This window comes from Oryctolagus cuniculus, chromosome 13, assembly GCF_051225735.1.
Source record: "Oryctolagus cuniculus isolate XC-2025 breed Fujian yellow rabbit chromosome 13, ASM5122573v1, whole genome shotgun sequence".
Classification (NCBI taxonomy): Eukaryota; Metazoa; Chordata; class Mammalia; order Lagomorpha; family Leporidae; genus Oryctolagus; species Oryctolagus cuniculus.
This window is the reverse complement of record NC_142879.1, coordinates 69,056,757-69,069,114: the sequence shown is the minus strand read 5'-3', so window position 1 is coordinate 69,069,114 and position 12,358 is coordinate 69,056,757. Positions and strand designations below refer to the sequence as shown.

Sequence of the window (12,358 nt, the reverse complement as noted above, 5' to 3'; positions counted from 1 at the left end):
CTGCAGGACCCAAAGGTGCTTTTATCAGACAGACTTTCATTGGCTGAAACTATGCGAAAGGCAATTAGCAGCTCCTCTATGGAGCTGAAACTTGAGCTACTCCCATTCATCACATCTGAAGTCTATTTGGGGAAGGAAGGCGCTCCAGGAAGGGATGGTTTTACCCACCCAACACGTGTTTGTTGGCAAACAAGTGCCCCTGATGACAGCCCCAGGTCTGACTCCCTTGCTGGGTTGTCTAGTTCTCCTCCTGGGCAAGGCTACACAGGAAAACACAATTAGAACTCACCAAGGCGTGAAGCCCATCCAAAGCCATTAGTTTCTGGAAGGGATCTATGGCTCTTAATCCTTCCCAAAGGGCCAGCACATAGCAATGTTCTATTTGCCTTTCTGATGTTTGTAAACATCTGTGGTAACTTAGAGGTGTCCAGCCCTGCCAGGCTCTGTAGCTTCAATCACAAAGCTGCCCTAAGGGGAGACGCTGTCATTCTACCCCCAAAGACGTGCAAGGCTGAGGCCTAACTAATGTCCCAGAGGTCCTGAGTTTCCTTTCTCAAGGTCTCCCAACCTGATGCTCTCCCCAGAGTTCAGCGCACCTGATAGATGCCAACTTACAGAACACTTTAAAACAGTTTACTCTATTGTCTTAGTCCATGTTTAAAAAATAAATAAATAAAGGTCTCTTGGAGAGCCAGCTACTAAGCTGAGAATAAAGGTCAAGTCTTATTTTTAATATTAATCCAATTTTATTCAAAACGTCTAAGTAGCTATGAATGTTGCCCTCTTCTTCCCCCCACTCAAAAAAAAAAAAGTTACCATGTCAGTGCAGTGTGGATTTTTGATTTAGGGGAGGTTTTGAGGTGATGTCCCTGTCTTCTATTGCCTGTCCTGCTCATAAGACATGAGAAGAACAGTCTACTGGGGACAAATGAAGATTCATAGCAATACATCAAACAAAGGATTCTCCACAATGAACAACAACACCAATCTTAACCAAGTTATCACAAAGTAAAGAAATAAAAATTTAACTTGAAGGCAAGTGGGTCAAAATCTGCAATGTGTTTCACTTTCCTTTATAAAACTAGGAAGTAACTTTTCCAGGAAATTCCTTTGGGGTCAACGAGACATCTGTAATATGTAGGGGAACCCTCAAAGGCATACGAATGGGGCAAATGCAAAGGTTTGCGGAATCTGGAGCGCAACCTGCAGACCTTCTCTGAAGGTTCTGGAGTCTCCTCATAGGCTTAGTGAGGGAGACTTCTTGAAACCAGGGGCTGTGACCCGCTCTGGAACAACAACAACAGAGCAGTACACCCACAGAGCTATGCAATTGGAACATATGGGAATAACTGAACACTCGGGAGTGGTAATAATAAGCTGGCATCCGGATGACTCCTCCGTATTTTATTAGCATCTCATGAAGGTCAAGTTCCCAGAGAGGTAGCTCATCACTAAAATCCCTAATATGCAATTCTAAGGTCTACAAAGGTCAAAGTAACACACTTTTCATAAAACATTTAGCAGCAAACCTAGGCTTTTACTGGAGGTGACGTCTGACCCCTCTCTGTCTCACGCGTGTGAACATTCATGTTCCGGTGCAGTAGTGCTGATGGGTTTGATTCCAGATGTTGCCCAGACCCTGCCCAGGCTGGAAGGGAACACTTGGTACCAGCACTGAGTCACCTGTCTTCAGACCTGGAAACACTGGAATCCTGAAGTCTGCACCGTGGACTGTGTTCCTTTATTCAGTCATACAACGAACCCAGGCAACTCCGAGGCAGATGAAGAACAGAAGTTACAGATTTTTCATTCTTGCTGATCTTTAAAAACCATCAGGAAACAGTATCTTTTCCCTTTCTTTCTCCCCTCCTCTCCCTCTCCTAATTCTTTCGTGAAGCTCCAGTTACAACAAAGAAAATGGGAACCCTTGTCTATCTCCTCCCTATCACATACTTGTTCTCCAGGTACACAGGGAAGGCTTGGTGAAGCTGATGGCCCCGGTCAAGATGCAAGGGGTTTGCATCATGGGAACACATCCCCTCTGCCTGTGAAACGCCTCCTGCCATCGCACTTGACCTTCTGCCGCCGCTGCATTCGGCCATTTGCAGAACATGAGAAGCACCTGCAGACCCCTGGAGATTTTTTTTTCCCAGCACGGGATTCTGGATTTTGGACATGTATCATGGACAAATATGTCATAAATATGTCCAACTTCTCAGCTGAACTGAGGGGCAAAACTATAAATACGTTTAGGAATCACGTGCCTGTATTCCTGTCGCTAATTGTTAGGTGATGGAACTAAAGATTTCTTTCTTGATGAGTGAGGCTGGTTTCCTAGTATGGGAGGGAAGTTCTGCGAATTTCCTAACTTAGCTGTAAGCAGGTAAAACTCAAAACAAGCTTTGAAAAAAATGGAAAATAAGCTTTGAAAAAAAAAATGGTTCACAAGTGTGTAATTTCAGGCAAACAGTTTTACTTGAACAGCCCAAGAAGAAACAACTGATTAATTTTCTATATTACCACCCTTTAGAATGGAAATCCCAACCCAGAAAACCTGAGGCACAGCCATACTCATGGCTATTCACAGTTAACTTCAAGTCCCAGAACTTGGTATTAAATAAATGCTTAACAAAAGAAGGAAGCTGTCATAATACACAATTTCCTTCTTTATACCTAAAAATTCCTATAGGATTTGGAGAATATCATCTTGCAAAAATCCCCATCCAGATGCTTTCTTGATGCTTTGAAAATGTGAATCACACACTTGCAAGTTCAAATGGACTGTTGTGTACAAACAAAGCTTTCGGCAATGATTTCTAACTTTGCCACTTGAATGTTTTGCTTTGAGTGTTCAGATTCTCTTTCTTTCAAAAGCTCTCGCTGGCATGAAACATTACAGCTGCCCCCAAATTAGTCATGGTCCTCAAAACTATTTTAAAATCATGGGAAAACTCCACACATCCTTCTACTTGTTTTTTCTTTTTTACTGAATTAATATATAAGAATTATACTGGCTTCAAATCTTCCTGCAAAACCTCTTTGTTTGGGCCAACAGGTGTGTTTAAAATGTCACAAATAACTTTTTTTCTAAGAAGTTTACAACAGGAAAATTTCCCAAGTTTAAGCTGAAAGGCGGTGTTTGATAGAAGCTGTGTTCTATTTTTTCACTGTCTAAAAAACTCAGCAAACCTCTCAACACAGGATCAGTGACAGCTGTTTTCTTTCAAGTGGCCAATTAAAAAATTGTAGGAAAATAATACCCGAAATGATCAAATAGTGTAATAATGATTTAAAACTGAGCTTACTTAGAATTGGAGTAATAAAACTATTTATGTAAGTGCAAAGTAAAGACATCTGTAGACCAGGAGTTGTGAAGTTTACACTCATCATCTTCTAGTGCTGTCTGCTAACCAGGCAAGAAAATACAACTTTGTCATCTTTGTAAAGACAGCATTTGATACAAGTGTTTAATTTACTGGAAAAAAAAAAGTCTTCTAGAAGGAAATCAGCTCTTTGCCTTTCTTGCTGATTTTCTAAAATTCTTCCTTTAACCTACGAGGGCTTAAAAGGCATCCACTGGCCTGACCAAAACAAACAAACAAAAAAAACCCACTAACTTAACAAACCTGGAATTGTGATACCAGTAAGCCAAGTTAATTCACATGCAAAATGCAGAATACATTTCTAACAACGGGAAGAAAAACAAGAGGGCATTTTTTTTTTTTTTTGGTCACAAACTTTTTTCTCTCTCGAGACTAGTGGTCATACAGTCCCATGGTTTATGGGAGATGAAATATTTACGTCTTTTGCTCTCACAACTCCCCCAGAGACCTAAGAACATGTGCGCTGTGGAAATTAATGGGAATTTCTCAGCATAAAGAAATATTCCAACTCGCCAGTGAAAATGAGGGTGAAAATCAATTTCTCTGGTTAATGGAGGAGAGGTATTTTTTTTTTCTATTGATTGAGCCATTCATTGCTCTATTCCTAAAAGCGGATAAAAAAAAAAAAAAGAAATGGAATTAGAAACTTGTAGATTGATACCTCAGGGAAACAAGATTTCTTACCAACCACGAAACCCTGAGAAGCCGACAGTCTCTCATTTGGACTAGCACTTAATTTTGTACAGATGTCGCACACACTGGCCCCAAAGCTTTCAATCAAATCCTCACTTCTCCCCTCCCGGCTGTGTTTATTTGGAATGGCGAGCCTTCCATCACCCCTGTCGCCCGTCACGGGCACTGAGCAGAGTCTACCAGGTGGGTGCAATTGGCGCACAGGTCTTCCCGCAGAATGTCTCCACCGCCTGCCTCTTTCAGGTGCTGTCTGCTTGCTGGTCCCAGGAAACTGCACCCTGGGAGAATCCTGTTTTAGTGATTAGCATCCGTACATCCGGTCCAGCAGATGGCTCCAGCTAACAGAGCCTCGCTGATCTGGTTTCAATAAATCTTGTTAACCAAAAAAAAAAAAAAAAAAAAAAATTCGACATAACGGATGTTTTTTACCAGTCCCTGTTAAGGGATGGATGATTCTTTCTATCAAAGATAGTGTGACTCTGGCATTTGCGATTTGTACTGTTTAGCATCAAGCACTTTTAAATGACTTTACCAGTTTTGCAAAATGAGTTGCAAGAAACAAACAAACAAAAAAAACACAATGAGGCCCATGTTGAGAAAGATCGGAAGGGCTGACAGAAGGTGAAAAGCAAGGTAAGGAGATGGGTCGCAGGGTTTCCTGGTAAGGTCTTACAAGAGAACAAAAACAGAAACAAAGAAAAGCAAGGTCTCATATGGAACACACAGCTTAGTACAGTGTAGCGCTAAATATTTTATTAAAATAAATCAGCATATAAATAGAAAAATGGTGGATGGCCTGTCAGTTGATTCAAATCTTTAAAGGAAGAAAATATTCATTTTCTACAGTAACTCAAGGCTTTTTTTTTTTTTTGACAGGCAGAGTGGACAGTGAGAGAGAGAGAGACAGAGAGAGAAAGGTCTTCCTTTGCCGTTGGTTCACCCTCCAATGGCCGCCGCGGCCGGCGCGCTGCAGCCGGTGCACCGCACTGATCCAAAGCCAGGAGCCAGGTGCTTCTCCTGATCTCCTATACGGGTGCAGGGCCCAAGGACTTGAGCCATCCTCCACTGCACTCCTGGGCCACAGCAGAGAGCTGGACTGGAAGAAGAGCAACCGGGACAGAATCCGGCGCCCCGACTAGGACTAGAACCCAGTGTGCCGGCGCCGCAAGGTGGAGGATTAACCTGATTAACCTATTGAGCCGCAGCATCAAGGCTTTTTAAACGATGTAAAAAAAAAATAAAAAAATAAAAAAATAAAAAAAACAGAAAAATGAGTGTTTGGCGTTCAAAGCACGCCAGCGTTCAGGTTACGTAAAGTCTATTGGATCATACGTGGTGTCTGCTGCTTGACTTGTGGCCCGCAGTGATGGTCAAAGGAGGACTTTCTGTCTCTGCATAGTGTTGGCCCCCTCTGCCTCGTGCCTGTGTACACACCCCTGGGGTGCCCCGTGACCAGCGGTAGCTATTCTGCTGTTCCACAAATGCCAACTCGACTCACTTCCTGACTGTTGACAGACACGAGCTGTTTCACACCAGGGAAGTGAAATGAGACAACGATGCTGCACACAGGAAAATAGTATCAAGGGGCAAAAATATTATTTTTAGATAAGGCTGTTTCCTAAACCTTTAGTGACGTCCGATAAATCTGTCTCCCGTACGGCAGAATACAGCCATGTGTGGCACCAGTGTCCTATCGCAGACACTATAACACATCTATCTATAGCTCAGGCATCTGCTTGCAGCGATGCTAAACCCAACACTGCACCGTAGAGTTTGCTAAAACAAGGAAGTGAGCATGTCCATGAACAGGAAAAGGAGTTGTGTAAGAATACTCCTTTAGGGATCTGCTGAGCAGAAAGAGAACCCCAGAAAAGCAAGCAAGCGCCTGTGGGTTTCACGAGAAAGAGAAGTGGCGACCCTGGGGTGCCCTTACAGCTCTTTCCATCAGCACTCCGACTTCTCTCTTTTGAAAATAACAACCCCTTTTCTCTTGTGCTTCAAGAAGCTTGCTCAGATAATTGGTAGATTTTTTATATTTGTTCCACATAAATGTAATATCCCTATAGTCACTGAAACGTAAACATACAGGGTAATAGCTTCCTGGGCAAAACAGCCTTTTTAGCAAGTTATGGATTTAGGGCCCCTCAGGCTATGAAAAAGTTGCTTTCTGTGTGTGATCATTAATTCAAAAGGTTGGGGCCAGCGCCATGGTTGACTTGGTTAATCCTCCGCCTGCGGCGCCGACATCCCATATGGGCGCCGGGTTCTAGTCCCGGTTGCTTCTCTTCCAGTCCAGCTCTCTGCTGTGGCCCAGGAAGGCAGTGGAGGATGGCCCAATTGCTTGGGCCCCTGCACCTGCTTGGGAGACCAGGAGGAGGTACCTGGCTCCTGGCTTTAGATTGGCGCAGCAAGCCGGCCGTACCAGCCATTTGGGGAGTGAACCAATGGAAGGAAGACCTTTCTCTCAGTCTCTCTCTCTGTCTAACTCTGCCTGTCCAAAAAAAAAAAAAAAAAAAGTTATTTGGGGGATGGCATTGTGGCGCCATGGGTTAAGGTGTCCCTTCTGCAATGCTGGCACCCCATATTGGAGTACTGAAGTCAAGCCCCAGAAGCTGTGTCTCTGAATCAGCTCCCTGCTAACCCACCTGGGAAAGCAGCAGAAGATGGACCAAGTACTTGGACCCCTGCTACCCACAGGGGAGACCCAGATGGAGTTCTGCACTCCTGGCTTCAGCCTGGACCAGTCCTGGCCACTGTAGCCATTTCAGAAGTCAAACAGAGGAAGATCTCTCTCGTTCTCTCTGTCTCCTTTCTCTCTGTCTCTCCATTACTCTGCCTTTCAAAATAAATATTTTTTTTGAAAAAGGTAATTTGATGCCCTAGATCTTAGAATATCTTAGAACTAGTCCCTAGGCACAGCAGAGAGCTGGACTGGAAGAGGAGCAACTGGGGCAGAATTAGTCCCTAGGCTGTGATTTTATACATACACATGTTGCACTGAATGAAACACTGTCAGGCCATAGAAGCAATACTTCTGTTACCTATTTTACCTTAATTTGGTAGTGGAATTTGGGGATCTATGTGGAGGTACAGATTTCTGGAGTCCTCCAGAAGCAGCTGTCCCAGGGCTCTCTGTGTCCTACACTGATCTCTTATTTTATTGATGTCATTTTTATTACATGTGCAAGGCATGTTGATAAGTCAAAGCCATTCAGTTAAATACAACTAAGGCTGTACAGTCACATACTAACTGTTCATGCTGCTAGGACAGCTTCCTACAACTCTAAATTGGGAGAATGGGACTTCTAGCACGCCTGACGTGCAACCACCAAACCAAATGCGATCAACTTCTGTGCTTGGTGGGAAGAGACACGCACCCACAGAAGACTGAGAATTACTTCCGTTACCCCAGAACTCCAGGTGACTTTCTCTGGACCGCCGAAGAGAGTTTTACTAACCACAGGCCAGCTGCAGCAAACAGGGGGTTTATCAGGGATCCCCATGGAACACACCACCCCCACCTTCCGTGTGACCTTCCCCTCCCCAACAGCTGCTCTTGCAAACAACCTGCTAGGCAGCGCTCAAATGAAGCCCAACCAGGATCCTTTCTATCTTCAATCCAGCCAACAGGCTGGCATTCCTCAAGCTCATTACAGGGCCAGGAACTGCTGCAGGGCCAGGCCTGCACTTCCTCCTCCCTGGCAATGCCTGTGGCCCCGCGTTCCCAGGATCTGTGGGGCCAGATCACGCCAGCCCCAGTGCACATTCCATCCTGTCAGGGCACCCGCAAAAATAAATAACATTTACAGTGGAGTTTGGAGCCAGTGGAAGGCAAAGGGAGAAGAAAGCATCTTCAGAGTGAGTAGATGAGACACTGGAATCCGCTGGATTTGTGGGTTTTAAACCATTTTTCAAGGGACACTAGAAATCTTTTTAAGGAGATACAGACTTGTGCTTATCAAAACCCCAAACTCCAACCCCAAATTACGGTCATGACAAAGTAAGTTATAATAAAAGGAAGTAACAAAGTAAAAGTTTCTCCGGCCTGAAAACAGCTCAGTGGAGGAATTTGGTAAGCGGGTGCTGGCCACCTAGAAAGTTCAAGGTCTCCAGCTAAGGCTCCTTCTGGTCATTCATTACCTACTCAGAAATGCGACTCCCTCTGCTTTGTACAAAATGCCTGGGAAGCCCAAACAAAGGGGACCCAGAGGTTTCCTTAGGCAAATATGTGCAAACTGAGCTGACTTTTAGATCAGGGACAAACCCACTGGTCACATCCAGTCCTCTGCTTGTTTTTGTATTGCCCGTGAATTAAGAATGGCTTTTACTTTTTAAAATCATGTGTGTGTGTGTGTGTGTGTGTGTGTGTGTGTGTGTGTCGGGGGGGGGTGGGAATCAAAGGAAGAATATTTTGAGATATTTATAAAAAACTCAAAGTTCCACATCCATCGAGTTTTACTGGAACACGAATACACTCATTCATGTACCTGTCATGTGTGGCTGCTTCAGCACTTAAGAAGAGCTGAGTAACTGTGACCCAGACCACGTGGCCTGCAAGAGCCAACACACAGACCATCGGGTCCTTACACAAGGAGTTTGTCAACCTCGGTCTCAGACTGTGAAACAATGTTTGCTTTTGCTGAGATACCTGACCAGAAGCCTCTGCTCCAGGCTTTGCTGGAAAATCTCACAAGGCACAGGGAGAGCAGAGAGAGAAGGTGGTCTTAAGACTTTAGAGAGCAGTGCCTACACTTGACAAAAACAGGCAAAGGCAGGAAGGTCATCAACTAAGGTAGTCTGGACTGCACTTACAGGTGCAATCCCCCAGAGCACTGGTCAACACACACACATACACACACACACACACACACACACGTTCCTTGGTGGAGCAGAGTATGATGGTTTCATCTTCATACCAATTTATCAACTGCCTCTTGATGGTTCAGAATTGTACGCCTGGACCCTCTGCCTACTCTCTTTTCGCCTACAAGCCTTGAATGTTAAGAATGTGCCATTCTAGATTTTTCTCAGAGGAGTCTGACATAGAATAGTGTCTGCCTTGGAGCACAGGTCTCCTGGCGATGGCCACTCGGGAAGGCTGAGGTGATGACCAGGAGAGACAGCTGGGCGTCTCAGCCTTGCTGGTCAACAGGCAGTGCATCCTGCAATGAATGACAAGTGTCAAGTCTGCGGTTCTGTAGGGCTGTTAAAGCCGTTATCAGGTTCCCACTAGGTAAGTGTGTTTTATGTTTCCTCTGCGTCCTGAGAAAGAAGGAAAAAAGAAGTTTTTTTTTGTTTGTTTGTTTGTGTGTTTTTTTAAATTTTCATGAATGAAACTACCTCTGGGCTGTGGCATTTTTGTCTTCTGGGGGTCAGGGACTAAACTGTCAGGCTGTCTGCAGCCACATTCGCCCCATGGCAGTAATTCAGGCTCCGAGGAAGCAGGTGACCAACCCAGCAAACCTCAGGACAATGGCCGTGGGGGACACCGGCCTCTCATCTCAGCATCTTACAGACCTCACGGCTTTGCAGTTAGTGCAGAATCTCCCCTTTGCTAAGACACTGTGTCTGCATCAGTTGACTATTTTTGAGAGCCCCTAATAAATATTTGAGTAGACTGTGTTTCTACCAAGCACAAGTTGAACAGTTTCTTTCAGAAGAGGAGCAACAGAATATATGTTTAACCAAAAAAAAAATTGTTGTGCAAACTCACCTGGAAAAATCTCCCTTTGCCTCCTAGAAGAGAAAAAAATTCAACATGAGTGAAACACACTAATCCAGAGTTACCAATTTTAAAGTAATTCTATGGTCAGGGCCACTTCCCCAGGCAATGAGCTAAGTTTACCTTCAGACTGCTAACCTGCTGTTCCCCCATTTGCCACAGGAATATAAATAAAGGGGAGCTGGTGCACCTGCTCCACACACATCACATCTGAAGTTAAACTTCTGAAAGTCATAGACGAAGAAAGAGATTCCACAATGACAAGATGCAAGATTCCACCTCTAGGCTCTGGTCTAACTTGTTCCAGGTTAAAAATTCAGAATCCAAACAAGTGTCTGGAAGAAACCTCTATTTCTTGTGTCACTTGTTGCTGTGTTTGGTATTATGGGCTATTTCCCAATTACACCAAGGATTCCGGAGCCCGGGGCCACAGAAACTTCAGTGACTCTGGCATAATGCTGTGAACACAGCAGTTTTGTTCCCTAAATTTGTTGCAGGGATATATTAATGACATCACTTCAACTCACCTTGCCATTCGTATAGCTAATACTCTGTAAATTTTTTTTTTTTTGCTAACATCCTTTTCTTTTTCTTTCTAGGGGGTCACGAAGGTGACCCTTTGATGATCAATTCTAGCTATTCTCTTGGCTCCAAGGGAGGAAACAGGGCCTTTCTCCCAGGCTCAGGTCAGACATACAACCTGCCTTTACAGAGCTGGGTGGTCCCAGAATTCTGTAAAATGAGAAGCCCCTATTTACTGCCATGCTTTCGCTGATCCCGGCAGCTCTTCCCAACCTGTGGCTAGAAATTGTTCAGCTGATCAAAGACAGAGAAGGCTATGGGCCATGCACGGAAAGTCTCGATTCTTCTTCCTTCTGTGTATGGCCTTGGGTTACAGAGAAGAGGAGGGAGCCACTTACCTGTAAGATATAGGAAGCTAATTCAAACACCACTTCACTGTCGACATCAATAAGCTCCTGGAAGGGAAAACCAGCAAGGAACAGTCAGCTTGTTCCTGATCGACGACTCCTCTCGACTTCCTGGAGACCCCAGACACCCGCAGTCCCTGCAGCCGCTGCTCGGAATCCCCTGGTCTCACATGCTTACTGACAGCGTTTTTTATAGCTCTTAGCTGGAAGGGGCCGGTGGTGCTAGACCTACACGGCCATCTTCAAGGCCTCATCTTCAAATCTGGATGAGAAATTAAGGGGTGGGCCAGTTCCCAGATGTCCACAAACCTGACAGACTTCTTAATCATATTATCACTAGAGCTTGGCATTTATCCTCTTAATAGACTTACACGTGTACAGCATTGTATCTACATCACTCACATGTTAAGTGACAAAGGGAATCCAGGAAGCAGCAGGCAATACTAATACATTAATTGACGGTAGGCTGTTCTGTTGTTGCACTTAAGTACAAATGTCTGTCTCTACAAGAACAGTTCAAAAAATTCACGGAAAAGCACAATTAAAGGTAAATTTATGTTGGTCTAAGAATTTTTAAAATACACACACACAAGGGGTCTTTGAAAAGTTCATGAAAATAATGCATGCTACAAAAAAACTATGCATGGACTTCAGAATTTGTTTTTAAAGCTTATTTATTTGAAAGGCAGAGTTACAGAGTGGGGAAGGGAGAGGGAGAGGGAGGGGGGAAAGGAGAGGGGGAGAGACAGATCTTCCACCTGCTGGTTCACTCCTCAAATAGCCCCAACAGCCAGAGCTGGGCCAGGTTGCAGCCAGGAGCCAGGAACTTCATCTGGGTCTCCCAAGGTGGCAGGGGCTCGAGAGCTTGGGCCATATCTGCTGCCCAGGCGCATTAGCAGAGTGCAGCAGCCAGAAATCAAACCAGCACTCATGGGATGCCAGTGTTGCAGGTGGCGGTGGCTGAAGCTCCCAAGCCAGCCCATCAGCTCTAGATTTTAGAAATTTTTGCACCAACATACACTTTATTTTACTTTTTTGTGAGCCTTTTCAATCACTCCCATATTTTTCTTTCCTTAATATTTCTGCATCGTATAGTGAGTGACTGCATGATAGAAAGAGCCAGGAGAGATTTAGAAAGCAGCTATCCTAGCCCTCTGCTTTTCTCGAGAAGGGAAATCCAAAAACACTAAGGGACTTGCCCAGCATCAAAGGGCCTTCACAGCAGTTGTGGGCTGGAAACAGCCCCCCAATCTCTCATCCATTGTGTGTCTCAGCTTCGGCCAACATAGATAGGCTCAAGAGCAATAGTTCTGCATAATCCAAGTCAGCTTACGGAGAAAAAGCTTTCCAACGGAGTTACAAACCACACTCGAATTCATCGAGTTTTGGGACTGGCCATAGTTGGCCCCTGTAATTCACAGAAGCAAGCCTCCAAGTATATCTTGGAGGAGGGCTATCATTTAGGCTCCTTGGGGCCTGAGGATTTCCAAGACGGATAATTATGCTTCCCAGACCAGCCACCTGAGAAGTGCGGGCTAAGAGATGTAACAGGAGCACGTGGGAGAACGGGGGACAGCCATTCTTTGTGTGTGACCAGCCGAGAGAGCTCCCTGGCTGCGGTAATTGATACA

The 12,358-nt window shown here is 44.7% G+C and overlaps 1 protein-coding gene across 8 annotated transcripts in view; it reads right to left on the bottom strand.

Annotated features, from left to right (window-relative positions):
• The window catches only part of FRMD4A (FERM domain containing 4A), a 644,478-nt gene that overhangs the window by 94,329 nt on the left and 537,791 nt on the right, over positions 1-12,358 (bottom strand). For all 8 annotated transcript variants that reach the window (XM_051820845.3, XM_008268104.5, XM_008268105.5 and 5 more), the window contains 2 exons: positions 10,719-10,775; positions 9,790-9,812 (listed from right to left, as the gene is read on the bottom strand). In XM_051820845.3, coding sequence (XP_051676805.1) covers positions 9,790-9,812; positions 10,719-10,775 — 80 coding nt within the window. The remainder of the gene's footprint in view (positions 1-9,789; positions 9,813-10,718; positions 10,776-12,358) is intronic.